Consider the following 16,329-nt stretch of genomic DNA (forward strand, 5'->3'; position numbering starts at 1 on the left):
GATTATCACAAAATATAAAGGAGGAGAGATTTTAAAGAAGGAAGAGGTGGTTAATGGTGTTGTGCTGTAGACATGTGAAGGATATAGTTGAAAAAAGACTATTACATTCTTTGAAAAAGGAGATCCTTAGTGACTTTGGCAAGAGCAATTTCATTTAAGTAGTGAAAATGGAAATCTCATTGCAAGGGGTTGAAAAGTGAGTGGGTGGTGTGAGATAGTGACTAATAGTATAAAAGGGAGTAATAGGGTCAGAGGAAGATTTTTTTGTTGTTAGAATAGAGATCTTGATCATGGTTATAAATAGAGATTTAAGGAACTTAGGGAGATATCCTAAGAAAATTGTGGAGTGAGATGCTTTCTAGGGCAGACTCAGCTCATCTCCTTTCTTACACCCCATATCAATAAGAAAGGACCTAACAATGAAAAATCAAAAACCAGTTATGAGAAGAAAAGAATAAAGTCAGTCACCCCCAATTAATTCTTATAGAGAAACAAAATAAAAAAAAACTGCCTCATAGGCTGCAGTTGTGTTGGAGTCCAGGTAGAAAAAAGATCTAACTTGAATAGCCTCTGCTTCTCTTCCCTTCCAGGGTCCTGACTGTACTACCTCTATACCCACTGCCCCTTACCTAAGCCCTTCAGGGGTTTGGGGTGGTTAAATCACTTAGCTCAGTGGGCATGCTAGGAATAGAAAAGAAAGTTGTTGACCATGGTAGAAGGAGGGCACTTCAGAAGATGCTAGAACTTTCTGAAACAGTACTGGAGGAAAAGGAATGGGATAGAAGAATTAAAAGAAAGGTGGAGAAGGGGATCAGGGTATTGGCCAATGAATTCCATCAGCCTAAGGATAGATAGAATAAAGTTGGTTGCTGAGAGTAGGACAGAGCCCAAATGATCAGGCTTGGCAAAAGTAGTGGATAAGCCCAGTCACAATAGCTTTTCAGAGTCTCTCTGCAGCAATGACCCAACTAATTATCCAGTCCTTTAGGGCTACGGATCTTGCCCAACTCTGTTAGGTCATGAGGTAGGTCACTAGGAGAGAACAGAGAATAGGCAGCAGGGGTTGGGGGTGGAGCACAACACATCACTGGGCCTGTCTCCCTCTCTCTAGGATAAATGAAAGAGATTGATAGAAAGAAGCACACATAGATAAAGGACACCCTAGAAAAACCATCAGAGAGGCCTATAAAAGCTGACAGAGGAAGAGAAATTATTATACAGTCTAGACCCAGTAAATTAAGCACTTCACAGTGAAGGAAAATAAGTCAAAAATCTCTGAAGTTGAAAAATACAACCCATTCTATGAGGCTCCAAGACATCACCATGGGAAACTTCCTTCCAAGATGGCTGCCTGGTTGGAGGCAGATAGCTCAGCCCCCATGTGACTATGCTAGCAAAACACTGAATTCTACACCAGACCAAATAATGATTGAGAAACTCAGAAACATGGAGATGAACGTGCCTTCTCCACCCCAGAACTGCCAGGAGGTCAGTCAGAAGCCTCCAGTCCCCACTCCTAACTCTCTAGACTTTCTCTACTATGCCACAGAGGCTTCCTTACCCTGGAAGTTCATTCCACCCCTGGACTTCTCACACTGAAAGGACTTGCTGCCCATGGAGTCCCTTCTCCTGATCACCTGGTACCTGTCAGAACTTCCATTTTAAGGGAAATGCCCAGGTCAGCCATGTCTTCATCCTCTCCTCCTGTCTCTCCAGACTTTCTTCACTCTTTGCTCTTTTTCCCTTTTCAGTTCTTTTTAAATACTGTCTTCACCCTTTTTTAAAGTTCCCTTTTATGTATAGTCTTCCCTCATTACAATATAAGCTCCTTGAGGGCAAGAACTTTCTGCTTGTTTTGTATTCCTAGGCTTAGCACATAGTAAGCACTTTATAAATTCTTCTTGACTTGATTTGACCTATAGACAGTAGGAAAAGGGGGACCTACTAGCAACTCAGGAGACATACACAGGTAGCCTACAAGTCTCTTGTGTCCTGAGACAAGAAGAGTGGAGGGCTGACTTGAGAAAGTACTGAGGTGGTTAGGAAACCCCAAGGTGGAGACCCTGGAAGTGCCTGAGAGTTTTTAGTGCTAGCTCTTAGGTCTGGTGTGATCCTGACTGTGGTCCCTAGGTGTTTGAACTGTTTCTTTTTGGATACAGTTATACCTTCCACATCATGACTTTCCCCTTTGCAGTTTTGATACATTGTGAGTCAGCATAAGAAATTAAGTGGGAATTGTTTGGGAGTTTTGTGGAAGCCACAGACAACACATGAAGGCCAGCAGATGACACAGAAAAAGTTTAGAAACTCAGAAATGCATAAAATATATGTATAGTGTAAGAAATGAGGGGAGGGGGCAATTTTGTTTCCACAGAGTTAAAAGTATTCCTCTTCCTCCTCCTCCTCCCCCGCCCCCCTCCGCCCCAGCCTTAGCAGAAACCAGGCCTGTAGTCGGTCAGGTGAAAGTTTAGATGCATGCTTAAACAAGCCATTTGAGGAGGGCATGACAGGCAGTCAGGGATTTGCATCTGACCCAATGCAGAGCCTGGTGGGAGATTTGATGTTGGGGTCAATAAAAGGACTGACATCCATCTGAGTCCTTTGTACTTTCTCCTGTACTCTGTTCAGGGGATGTACCCATTTATTCAGAAGGAATAAATGTAAACTATAATTAAAACATTTCTGGCTACCCAATGTGTATTGTTTATTCCTAGACAATGTAAGTATGTTTCAAACAATAGTATTTTATAATATCAACATATTTTATCTTTCAATACTGTAAACACCTCATAAAACAAAAACAAAAATTCAGACTTTTTCTATGGTACAAAAGGAGGGCCAAAAAATTTTCCAGATTGCAGGGACACTGCACTTCTAACTCCCATGATGTGGAAGTGTTGAGGGATGAGGGAGACAAGGTCCAGGAACCCCAAAACTGGAGTTCCCAGATGGGATCATTGAGGGGGAGTTCCCCTCAAGGCCCTGAGTACTGGAGAGGGTCGGGGCTGTGTGGAATGAATTTACGATCTCAAACATTCTTTAAGTCAAGGTGGCAAAGATTTATAATGCTTTACAGTGAGCAAGAGTTCTTAGGGAACCTGCAACCTTACACAGATGCAGGAAAATTTTATATTTATAAGAGATTTAGGGGTGAAACATGTCAGGTGTTTTGGGGTGGGATTAGGGAGTGGCTAAGGGGTGGTTAGTTCTTAAAGGAACATGTACTTTTTGTATCTACTGTGCAGGTATCTTACCCAGAGTCACTGGGAAATAGCCCAAGGTGGGGCTACCTGGGGGTGTGGTTTTGACCATGAAACATCACTAAGTCAACCAAAGGTCAGGGCTGGCTGAAGATATCCAGGTTGCTTCCTTCAAATGTCTTGTTAGACAAGATGAATGTAAGGGAGTATACATTTGACTGTGTCTAGGATACATACCAGGAAGGTCAGTAAGTAGGAAATATTGTTATATCCCAGTGCACAGCCAATTAGCACATACACAGGGAGTCAGGCCAATAAATTCTATATGTGCAGCTGGCCACAGGAGGAGAGATAAGTGTTTTGCTAAGGCATGCTGTCCTTGAACTGGAGAGAAACTGCTAGGGCCAATGCTTTGAAGCTAGGGAGAGTTGTGATTTTAGAGCTGGGGTCCAGGCACAGGTACTCAAGCAGAGGCTAAGGAGAAATGTTAGAATTAGGGTCCAGGCACAAGCACCAAGCACCTCCATCAGAAGAGATAACTCTGCTTGCATTATTTATTTAATTTACTTGATTTTAGAACTCTGGATTTTGTCTATGACATCCCTGGGATTCTTTCTTTTGGGGATTTTCTCAGGAGATGATTGTTGAATTCTTTCTGTCCTCATTTTGACCTCTGGTTAATAGATATGGACAGTTTTCACTTATGACTAATGATATCTTAAAATATGATTTATGATTTTTTGAAATCTATATCCAGGCTTTTTCATTTTTAATCATGTTTTTCAGAAGGGCCTTTAATTACTTCTAGATCTTTTTTCCAGGTCTGTGTGTGTTTGTGTACACATATGTGTGTATATGTATAATATGTAAAGCATCTTAAATTTCCTTTAGAATTTTTAAAAATTATGTTGTAATATTTTTTTCTGTCTCATGGAGTGATTTTTTTTCCTATTCTAGTTTTTAGGGAGTTCATTTCTTGGATAAGGTTTACCATTTTCTCTTCTAAGCTTCTTAGTCTCCTCCCAATTCTTTCTTCCAGAGCTTTTTACATTTCTTCTAGGTATTCAGTCATTGTGGAAAATCTTCTTTTTCCTCTGAGTCACTACTTGTAGTTGTTACGCAGTTTTTTTTCTCTTAAGAGATCTCTGTATTTGCAGTAATTTTTGATACCTTCCAGTGTCTCCAACTTTAGTTCGTTGTGCCAGACCCTGCCCCATGTTGTGCTTTTGGAGAGGGGTGGTTGAGCTGTTTGATCTTGTCCTGGGTCATCTGAGTTGCTGTGCTGACTTCAGCTTCCAGAGGTTAATTAAACTCTCCCTGGATCTTTGAGCTTCAAAGTACTGGATATTCAGGATCTTTTTTTTTAATGTTGTTATTGCAGTACACTCTTTTTGTTAATGTGAACATTTATCCCCAGCCTCAGTTCATCCTGAGCTTTAGCAGTCCTGACACTATTTATACAGGACCATGCCACACTTTTATAGAAGTCACAGTCTGCTCATAATTTTGTTTTCTTTGCATGTCTTTTATAAATTGAAGTTGGTCAGTTTTGTATGCATCCATGTCAGATTCTTTAGAAAACATTATAAAACCCAGAATCGTTAGTGGAACTTGGCCAACTCTTTTCATTTTACAGATGAGAAAAGCAAGGTCCAGAGTTTTTCAAGGTTATACAGGTAGTGTCAGAAGTAAGTTTTGAACACATGTCCTCTTACTCTGGAGTCAGTGATATTTCTTCTCCATGTCATGTTTCCTTTCCATTTCATTTTTGTCTTAGTATCCCCCTCCCTTCCTAATCAAAAGTGTTTCTTTTTGTGACTTAAGAATTTCATTCTTGAGTGCTTCTTATCCTTCCTGTTCTTACATTTCCTGTAGAATTTTAGGTCACATTTTGGGAAGGCTATTTATAAACTGGAGTGTCTAGAGAAGGGTGATTGGGATAGTAAAGGGCTTTGAGCTCATATAATGTAAGTATTGAACTAGGGATGTTTTGCCTGGAGGAAAAAAAAACCAGGGTAGACATAATAACTGTCTTTTAAGTATTTGAAGGGCTATCCTTGTGGAAAATGGATACTTGGTCTCAGAGGACAGAACCTACAGATAGTAGATAGAAATTGTAGAGAGGTAGATGTAGGCCTGCTATAAGGGAAAAAAAATTTCTAACAATTATTTTACAAAAATAGAATGGATTGCCTAGAAAGGGAAAGTTGTGGATTCTTCTCCCTTGCTAAAGTCTTCAAGAGAAGGCAGAATGGACCAGTATACATCGGACTAGATGGCTTTTGAGGTTGCTTAGAACTAGGATTCATAGATTCAAAGTGTGGTCATGTTGGAGAGATAATAAGTAAGAAAGCTGTGGTTTAAAATGGGAGCACTGAAGTTAAGAATAATATGTAAGATAGGTTTTACTATATTATGTGTTAAGTTTTATTTTGACACATCTGTTAGGAGCAGATGCACTTCTTTCTCAGTAGAGCTTTCATCTTTTATTAGGGCAGTTCTGTGCATGCTTTGTTAACACTGTTTGTGTTAGGTCCATTACAAACAATACTGAGTCTTAAAGTTAGGAGCCTGGTTCCTAACATACCATGCCAGTTTTGGAAATTCAAATCATGATCTGGGAGGATACCTATCTCCGTAAAATCCCTGAAATCTACAGCATTACTATAAAACAAAATAGCACTTATCAAGCCCTTTCTGGCTTTTTATATTCAATTAGGCATGCCACTGTTTTTAAAGGAATCTAATTGTTCTAGCAAAGTGGTTCTTAGGCTTTTTGGTCTCAAGACCCATTTACACTACTCTAAAAAAATTGATACATCGGTTATAGCTGTCAGTATTTGCTGTGTTAGAGATTGAAACATTTTGGAATTGTTGTGAAAATAGTTTGGACTTCATAGACTCTCCAAGCTATTCTAGCACTTTATGGGAAAGTTGTTAGTAAGAGTTCTCAAATGGAAATCACTTCATCTGGTGATAGAACTTTTTCAATTAACCATTCATTTGCCTGATATTCCTTTTTTGGCAGAGGCAGAGAAGTATAGTTGTTGTGCATTGAACCTCTAGGTAGTTTTGTTTGTTTGTTTGTTTTTAGCAGCCAGAAATGGTTAGTGTTCAAAAGGAGGTTGGGAAATTTGGAACATTGTACTCTCATGTACCCATAAATCCACAAAGCTTTTAGCTGATGTTCAAATTAAGCCAGACAGAGGAAATTTAACTTACAGATACGAGGAAAATTTTTGACTCTTTGGAAAGACTATATGAAGGAGAAGGTTTATTCATCTACAGTCCCACAGCTTGCTGGTTCTGGAAATTTATTTTCCTCCTGGTCTACCTGGTGTGATAATAATTCAGTATATCCTATCTACTGTGTATTTGGAATTCTGTATTTGGAATGTGCGAATATTTTTAGTTTTTCTTCTTCTAGTTCAAGTGTACATACCATATTTTATGCAAATGTATAAAGAAACCAAGATATATTTTTGTTTGTTTTACAGAAGTAATTGATCCAACACATGATAATAAAGATGATCTTCAGGCAGCCATTGCTTTGAGTCTACTAGAGTCACCAAAAATTCAAGCTGATGGAAGGGATCACAACAGGTCATTGAATTAATTTACAATTTTGAATCCCCAGTTAGTATGAATTATGAAAGGCAACAATGAGACAATGTTTTTAAAGCCCATTGTAAACCTCAAAATGTTATGTAAATATTATCTATTTCAAGATAGTATAACAATTTGAGTTTCACCCTGGAATATGGTCTGAGCAACCTCTTTTGTGATAGTGTTGCCTTTGGATAGCCCCAAATTCTTTCATCTCATAATCATCAAATAATCCTGTGTTTAAGGTCAAGACTGTGATGGATTATGTTAAAATCAATATTCCATGAATCAGTGAATCCTTTGATTTTTTTAACTAAGAATATATGTGTGTATATATGTGTGTAAAACCTATTCCTTGATTTTTTTTACCGACAGTATGAATCTATTTCATATATAACTAGTGATTATATAGTTCTTTTAAACTTAGATCTCTTTACAAAAGGTCATTGAAATTTACCACGTGGTTTATAAATGAAATAAGGTAGATAAAGCAATTTATAAACTATAAAATACTATATAAATGTCAGCTACTATTTTGCCAAATTCGGCTCTTGATTTTGTGTGTGTATATATATATATTGGGACAACACAGGACTCATGAAGCAGCTACTATTGAAAATAAACGTTCAAAGAGGAAGCGCTGTGAAGTCTGGGGAGAAAACCCCAACCCTAATGATTGGAGGAGAGTGGATGGTTGGCCAGTTGGACTTAAAAATGTTGGCAATACCTGTTGGTTTAGTGCTGTTATACAGGTAGAGTACTCTTCAGTTTTTTAGAAAATCGTATGCACATAATCTATATCACCAAACTTAAATGTGAAGAATGTATGTTTAAAAATAGAATAATGATCTAAAATGATTAGCAAGTTTTTTTAATGTCTCACTGGATTTTGTTGAAATTGGTTTCTTTTGGTAGTTTTGGAGCCCAGATATCCTAGGGACTAAATCAGATGAAGGTAAAAAATCTCTAAGAAGATAATGAGTTATGTCTGTTGTGGGCATTTTGTAATTATAGCTCTAGGATCAGAAATAATGACAGAATCTTTTCTTCATTTCTTAAACTGGATTTAGAAAGTGATTCAACTAAATTTTTTTGGTGTAACTTTTGACACTACCTGTGTGACCTTGGGCAAATGACTTAACCTCTCTGGTCCTCAGTTTTCTCTCTTTAAAATGGGGATGGACTAGATGGCCTTAGAGGCTTCCTTTTGAGCTCTAAATACTCACTTTCAGCATAGCACTTTGTAGGTCAGATTACAGTTGGTAAGCTCTTATCAGTTCGAAATTTTACCAGATCAACTTAATAATTGATGATTTATTTACTGTATGAGATGTTAGTTTCCTTTTGGATCTATTTTCTGTAGTGTCATTTGAGAGGGGCCCATTCAGGATGAACTTAAGTTCTCCGAAGTGAAAGTTAGGATTGCTAACATTCCATTATACTGAGTATATCTGCAGAGATAAAGATGTTCCATTTATTTTACACTTAGAAGCCATTTCTACCTACCTTCTTCAGGTTGATAGCAGTCTGGAGGAAGAATGAATCATTTGAACCTGGTTCAAATGATTCATTCTTCCTCCAACTACTACGTAAGCTCCATAAGGGCAAGAAGTTTGATTTTTGTATCCTCAGAGCCTAGCACAGTAGTGAGGACTTTAAGAGATCCAGCAACTCTGATCTTTTAAAAAGGCATTTTTTTTGGAGGGGGGGAGGCAAGGCAATTGGGGTTAAGTGACTTGCCCAAGGTCACACAGCTAGTAAGTGTCAAGTGTCTGAGGCCGGATTTGAACTCAGGTGCTCCTGACTTCAGGGCTGGTGCTCTCTTCGCTGTGCCACCTAGCTGCCCTTAAAGAGGCATTCTGATCAATTAATGAACAGAAGGTACAGAATTCTTAATAAACAGTACAAGGTTCTTAATAAATATTTATTGAATCGAACAGAGTAACAGTATATTCATTTATATATAATGGGTTCTTATTTAATGTTAATGAACAGAATGCTTTCTACTCTTTTAAAGTGTATTGTAATGCAAATACATAAATGTGTGAGGGATGTTATTTTTTGATAGATTTTGAGGGGAAAGTTATATGCTATACTTTTTTTTTCCTAGTCTCTCTTTCAGCTGTCTGAATTTCGAAGGCTCGTTCTTGGCTACAGTCTTCCACAAAATATACTTGAAAATTGCCGAAGCCACACAGTAAGTTGGTACTGAGTGATTTCCATAATTAATGACTGAGTTCCTTTTAGCTTAGAGGGTTTTAAGCTCTTGACTTCTTTCAGTATTCTATCTCTGATGATCCTCTTTGATTTGTGCTAGCAGTTGCTTTCTCTTCTGAGTGGCAAGTTTTCTTCTCTTGTGACATAACACAGATTTTTAAGAATTACATAGGATTTTAAATTTATGTGAAGAATTATGAAAAGGGAAGAATTCAAAGAATGCTAGTTGTGAGAATCATCTTGTCACCACTAGCTTCAATATCTGTTTGCCTTTGGGACTCTGAATAGAAGATTTGGAAGCATTTGTTCTATTTTGAGACATCTCTCAGTGAGACTTCAGTAGCTGTTCAACCCAAATTCTCCAGAGGCCTGAACATTCTTGAAATAGAGAGAGTAATCTATTCCTGTCAGAGGACTGAGCCTTCAGCCAGGGGTCTAATGCCTCTCTAGATTTCTCCTGGTTATGTATTTCTCTGACAGCAGCTGCAGAGAATGATCATATGGTTGATCCTCAGCCAAGACTGTCATTCCCACTTAGACCTCACTAAGTTTAGCAGTAATCACACAGGCCTTAATAGTCTCTGTTCTATAGTTCAGGGCCTGGTTATTTCCTGAATTGGATTGAATACAGTTTAGGGAGTGGTCACTGACACTTTTTCTTTTGAAATACTTAATTCCCTACATCAAGTGATAACTATCTTATATATTGTGTTTCCCACAGGAAAAGAGAAATATCGTATTTATGCAGGAGCTTCAGTATCTGTTTGCTTTAATGATGGGATCAAATCGTAAATTTGTAGACCCTTCAGCAGCCCTGGATCTCTTAAAGGGAGCATTCCGATCAGCTGATGAACAGCAGGTACAAAAGAAGTAATTTTTTTGCCCCAAAACATCCTGAAAAAAAGTTCTTTCAGTTATTTTTTGTTGGTGCTCCACTGACTTTGCTTGATTCCAAGAATCAGCATGTGCTTTAGCTTCAAAAAATGGGTGTCTAATATAGGTGTTTATGTGGGTTATGGACAGCCTTAAAGCATAAGCAATTAAGGAGGAAGGAGAAAATAGGCAGGGAGGAAAATGCAAGTGCTGTGGTCAATCACTAATAAGTATTTATGATGTGCTCCACACTGTGCTAAGCATTGGGTATGTAAGACAAAGAATAAAATGCTTCCTACTCCTAGTGAACTTATATTCTGAGTAAATATAGTTAATTAATACATAATCATATACATATATTTATATGTTTACACATGTAACACACAAAGTAGTTAAATCTACAATACTGTGGAAAGGAGGGTACTAGCATTTGGAGGGAGATCAGGAAAGGTTTCCTGCAAAAGATTGTGCCCGAGCTTTATCTTAAAGGAAGACAGGGATTCAGGGAGGCAGAGGTGAAGAGGGAACATATGGGAACGTATTTTATGCCTGGGAGTCATCCTATGCAAAGGCATGGAGATGGGAGATTGAGTGTTGCTACTCAGGAACAGAGAGAAGGCCCATTGGGCTGGATTGCAGTGTTCAGGATGAACACAGTGGGCCTGCTCAAGCTAGTCTCCAACTATGAGGCTGTCCAGAAGATTTTGCTGCTGCCCCCTCTTATGAAGGGAAACAAGAATTTTCCCCTTGATCCTGGGGCCTTTTATTTAATTTCAACTCAACAGAAATATTTGTTAGGTGCCTGTTATGTGCCAGGCATTGTTATCTCTTACTTTATCTGACCCTCAGCCATTCAAATCACTCAGCTGAGTGTGTTAGCAAGTGTGAGGGAATTTGAGGGCACAAACTAGACCAATTAGGTAGGTTGTAGGTACACAGTATGCTCATTGATGCACCCTTAATTCTAGCATTCTTGTCTGAGGCCCAGAGCGGCTTCATTTCTCTTGTTCATTGTGAAACAAACTCCTTTCTGTTTGATCCTCAGTGCTCTTTTAGTCGCAGGCCAAGACTGATTCCCAGTTCAGCAGCTTTTCTGGCATCTCTTTAAAAGGATTGTGTTATCTGTGTGCCGTGTCATTCCTGTTCAGTAATCTTCAGTGGTTCCCTGTGGCCTCCAAGAGAGACTTGCAGCACTTCTGCTTTTCACAGTTTGGCCTTGCAGAACTACCTGCTCCTAGACCTGCAGCTGGCAGGGGCAACAGAGGCCATCTAGCCCAACCTCCTCATTCTACAGAGGAGGAAACTGAGGCCCAGGGAGTGACCTGGGTCACCAGGAGGACACAGGCACTAAGGATAAGAGGCAGGAGTTGAGTCCAGCTTCTTTGTGAGCCACTAGGCTTTCCACCATACCAGGCTGTCTCCTCAATTTGCGTTGTCCTGAACTCGGTGTTTCCTCTTTCACCTCTGCCTTTGCTGTGCCCTCAGACCTGGATTACTCTCCTTCTTTGCCTCTACCTCTTAGAATCTTTAACTTCTTTCAAGACTCAGTCTAGGTGCTGCCTTTTAGGAGAAGCCTTTCCTGAAACCCCAGTTTGTGCTCTCTTATTTCTCAAATAATCTTGTATTTACTTATCTGTATGCATGTTACACCCACCCTCACCAAAATAGATATCAGCTCCTTGAGGGTAGGGATTGCTTTCTTTTTTGTCTTCATATCCTCAGCATCTAGCATAGTGCCATGAACAAAATAGATGCTTGGCTGATTGCTGAATTTAATTAGCTGCTCCCCTCTGATTGTGCTCTCAAAGGCACTCCTTGCTTTCTGGCCCGCCAGTTTCTTTAAAAGCCCCAAGATTCTTTTTAACTTTGCTCCCACAGCCTAACCATAGGGAATCCCTATTTTCTCATCCTGTGACTTCAGTATTCCTAGAAAGTTAGCATTTTCAGATACATGCTTCCTCACCCTTATTAGCTTTCCTCAAGGATAATATTTAGCATCTGTATAACTAAATTAAGTTTTGAGTTTGTTGGTCTTTGTTACTCTCAGATAACTCTCCTATTATGAGGGGTACAACTCCCTTGGCTACAGTTGCATTTGACAAAGAGGGTGAGTTTCACCCAAAAGGGCCTCTGAGCTTACTTTCTGTCTTCAGCATCTTAGGTTGCCTGCCCCTCCTCTCCTTACCCTTCCCCACTGGGTACAGTGTCCTGTCTCCCACCCCCCACAGCCTCTGCTTTAATGTCTTTGCCTTTCTTTGGATCCCCAGCACTTAGCAGGGTGCTTAGCACATAGTGAGCATTTAATAAATGTTTGATCAGTAAAATCGAACTCATTTATAATTAGTTTTTCTAAAAAAGCATTCATGTTCTAGTGTGCTTATTACTTTGTGGGTAAAAGGAAAAAATTTATTCCCTTTTAACATAATAATGTATCTAATATCTATGGCATTCTTGCCTCTTACAGCAAGATGTGAGTGAATTCACCCACAAGCTCCTAGATTGGCTGGAGGATGCATTCCAGCTTGCTGTTAATGTCAAGTGAGTATTAAGAATCTGACTTTCCCATCCCTTTCTTTCTCCCACCCCTAGTTTCCTCTTAGAGAATTTCAAGTTTTTATGAAACTTATCCTGGCTACTTTTTTTGAGAAATAAATAATTTTCACCAAATCTTATAAATTTTACTACCCAGATTTGTTGAGAGTCACAATTAGATTTTTGCCTTTCCTCTTCTCTCAGAGATGATAGCTTTATCCCATTTTGTAATTCTTTGACTTGATGGTCCCTGGCTACTACTTTAAAACAGCTGCCACCCATGTTACACACAGATCAATCTGTGGTGTGAACGTAGTAGCATTAATTATAGTTGAAGACATTAATTTAGACATTAATTTGACATTAATTTTTAATATGTGACTATTTTAAGGTTCTCCTGTTGGGTGGGGATGGGTGAGGGTGGTGGCAACATTACCCATTTCAGTTTTGACAAGTAACAGATGTCCCTGTCTTATCCAGGTACTAGGAAATTGATGCCTAAAATGCTTTGACTTCCCAGGTGAAAACATCTGTGTGTTATAAAAACAGCCTTTTACAAGTAGCCACTTACTTACCAGTAACAATTTAAACTAGGCAGTTAGGAAGGAGTCTGGTTTTCATTTTGTATCCTATGTGCCGTTGGGGTAGGAGGCACTTGGGGAAAAAGATACGTTTGTTTGCGGGGCTTCACAAAAGTGATACGTTATTTGTTTTAGAACATATGTTGCTCTTTTGGGGTTGGTAGAAATTAAATAACTTCCACCTTTAAATAATGGGAGGGCTTAATGTTATGGACCTATGATGCAGAATTCTCTACCTTTTTGAAAGCAGCAGTCCCAGGAACAAATCCGAAAACCCAATGGTGCAGCTTTTCTATGGCACTTTCCTAACTGAAGGGGTTCATGAAGGTAAATGCTGTGTTCTGGTTGGTTGTCACTTTTGGATCTCTGATTTGTGATCTGGAATATATTATTGCAGTTTCTAGGTGGAATTATCTGGTTAAGAACATCTTTCCTTTTATTATAATTTTTGTTCTGTTTATTTCTTTAATATTGGATCCTCAGAGGTTTTAGTCCTATACAAAGCCACACTGTCCTAAGAAGGACAGATTTATAAGGAGCTTCTGCTTTGGAAAAATTGTTGATGTCCTCCATGTGGGGCTTATTTTTAAGCTGCATACTTGCTTCAAAATATTAAGTGACTTCTACTTGCTGATTCACCAGAAATTGTTCCAGTTCTAGGAAGATAGTGTTTTGGGGAACAGAAGGCAGATGGTGGGGGTGGGGTTGTTTGCTTTTTTTTTCATGCCAAATTTCCTTCTAGGTAAGACTTTTTGCAACAATGAAACCTTTGGCCAGTATCCCCTTCAGGTAAATGGTTATCGAAACTTGGATGAATGTTTGGAAGGAGCCATGGTAGAGGGGGAGATCGAGATGCTTCCTCCTGATCATTCAGTGAAGTACGGACAAGAGGTTAGTTTGATGTTTTTATTTGCTCTGCAAAGGACAAAGTGTAAGTTAAACAAGGCTGAAGTCCTTGGTAGGGGACTCTTTCCTATTCACTTAGTAAAACCTATCATTTTGCTTGACACTTAACAGGTTTGAGCAAAAGTCATACATTTGAGCTGGTGAGCCTTAGTTATTTAAAAAATCGTATACTACGTCTCATGCTTTCAATGTGTTCCAGTTTTTCTTTTGAAGCCAATCTATACCTAAATAGGGGAATCTTATTGCCTCCATGTTTTTGGAAGGTAATAAAGTACAGTGCTTAACTCTTTATATGCCATTTAGATATTTTTCCTATCACATTTTTAATATTAAATTCTCTGGCCTGTATTTTGATCATTATTATATTTTAGGAGATAGGTAATGCAAGAGAGGTGGAGGGGTCAAGAAGCATGAGGTAAATTCAAGACCTGGAATCAAGTTTCCAGTGCCAGCACTGAATGGCACTTTTCATTTATTTAGCCATAGTATTGAAGAGTCCAACTCAGTTACTGTAGGAAAGAAAAGGAAGCTTTCTTGACATAATATAGGGAAACCCACAACAAAGCCTTAAGGAAACATTTGTAGAGCAAGGACACTTGGAGCTTATACTTCCCTAGATTTTCAGAAAAATGTTTCTTAATTCCTAATCAAGACCTATCATTGTAAAATGCTTTGTGGCTTATAGCATTTGTGGAATCTTTGTGTCCTTGGAAGCAATCGGAAGTAATATTCTTAAGATATTTAGCTATTTGGAGTCTTTTCATTCAAGGAAGTAGGTGTCCTTAAATGACTGGGAAAATTATCCTGTATGCTTAAGTTTAATTCTATGGTGATTATTTGCTTAGATTCAATATTTTGTTTAAGGACAAGGTATCTGAAGGGAAAATAGTAACTTCTCGTTCAGCTATTAACATCTTTATCCAAGTGAAGCTGTGGCATGCCCTTTTGTAATAGTCATTCTTGTGCTGTGAACACAGGGCACTCACCAAATATTTTTTAAAATAATTTTGATAAATTAAGTGTCTACCACCACCACCATCAGATAGCACTATAGAAACTTAAAGAATTGCCAGAAACTTGAACAGTGAGAAATAATAATTAAATATGCCTGTTTTCACATTACATTCCCATATTTCCCTCTTTATCCTATTGAGAGACTATGACTTCCATTTATATCGGTGTCTGATATCTCTTGAATGCCTGCTGCTTTATAAACTAGCCTTAGCTGCTTTGTATACATCCATTATCTTGGCATGAATCCATGGCAGTTCATCCATCCCCTAGTTATATTAGAGCAAATGATAACCTCCATAAAATGGAACTTATAGTAAATTCTTTCTTTTGTGAAATATTTAAGTTCTTCATCGAGCGAGCTCCATTATAAGAGACCATTTCCTTGGATATTTGAGGAAGAGGAGGAAAGTCCCTCTCATGTCTGTTTAGCAGGAGTTCTTTAGTTTTAAAAAAAAAGTTTTGGGGGGTATATAATTGTTGATATTAAATATGAGCATTGTTCTTTTCTGAAATTGATTTTTCTTTTCCTTTTAATTTTTGCTTCTGACAGCGATGGTTTACAAAGCTACCTCCAGTGCTGACCTTTGAACTCTCCAGATTTGAGTTCAATCAATCCCTAGGTCAACCAGAGAAAATTCACAATAAGCTGGAATTTCCTCAAATTATTTATATGGATAGGTGAGGTTCTCCATTCATATGTCATTTACTGTGTTGCAGACTGCTTTTGTGTTGAATTCCAGCTATAGAAATAAATACACTTTAAGTGAAGGGTTCTTAATACATTTGGGAGGGAAAAAAGAAACAGGTAAACGTGGAAGCCAAGGTAGCATGTGTTTGTATGCAGAATACTACTTTTGTTTTTTTTTATTTCCTAAAAAGAATTACTACTTAGAGGAATTTTAAAATATGGATATGAGACATATTTGTGGGATTATTATTTCCTTAAGGTATACATTATAATTTTGATAGGTATATGTATAGCAGCAAAGAGCTTATTCGAACTAAGAGAGAACACATTCGGAAATTGAAAGAGGAAGTTAAAATTCTGCAGCAAAAATTGGAAAGGTAAGTCATCTGCAGCTTAAAATTCGGGAATGTAAACAGTCTAAATGATAAAAAGTAGAATAAATATCATTCATAAACTGTTAGGTTACATTACCAGGCTTAGTTTGGATAACTTTTTTGTATTGCTATACAGCATCAGAAATAGCTCCTGGCTGTGTTGGATGTTTTCCCCCGCGATTAATAAGCTTAAGGATTTAAAAGTGTGGTTTAAAATTTTACAGAGAAAAAAAGTTAATGCAGAGTTGTATGTCTTAACTCCATTGTTTTTACAAAATGGTCAAGAAAAGAAATTATAAGTAGACGTACTATTTCAGAGCTAGAAGACAGAGAGAATC

General features: G+C 38.2%; 1 protein-coding gene across 3 annotated transcripts in view; it reads left to right on the forward strand.

The window, feature by feature from the left end:
• The window catches only part of USP28 (ubiquitin specific peptidase 28), a 76,755-nt gene that overhangs the window by 38,779 nt on the left and 21,647 nt on the right, over positions 1–16,329 (forward strand). For all 3 annotated transcript variants that reach the window (XM_036744810.1, XM_036744813.1, XM_036744812.1), the window contains exons 4-12: positions 6,698–6,803; positions 7,399–7,558; positions 8,917–9,003; positions 9,745–9,882; positions 12,361–12,434; positions 13,260–13,336; positions 13,752–13,900; positions 15,480–15,607; positions 15,899–15,994. In XM_036744810.1, the coding sequence (XP_036600705.1) occupies positions 6,698–6,803; positions 7,399–7,558; positions 8,917–9,003; positions 9,745–9,882; positions 12,361–12,434; positions 13,260–13,336; positions 13,752–13,900; positions 15,480–15,607; positions 15,899–15,994 (1,015 nt within the window). The remainder of the gene's footprint in view (positions 1–6,697; positions 6,804–7,398; positions 7,559–8,916; positions 9,004–9,744; positions 9,883–12,360; positions 12,435–13,259; positions 13,337–13,751; positions 13,901–15,479; positions 15,608–15,898; positions 15,995–16,329) is intronic.

The sequence above is a fragment of the Trichosurus vulpecula genome, chromosome 2 (assembly GCF_011100635.1).
Source record: "Trichosurus vulpecula isolate mTriVul1 chromosome 2, mTriVul1.pri, whole genome shotgun sequence".
In the NCBI taxonomy this organism is placed as follows: domain Eukaryota; kingdom Metazoa; phylum Chordata; class Mammalia; order Diprotodontia; family Phalangeridae; genus Trichosurus; species Trichosurus vulpecula.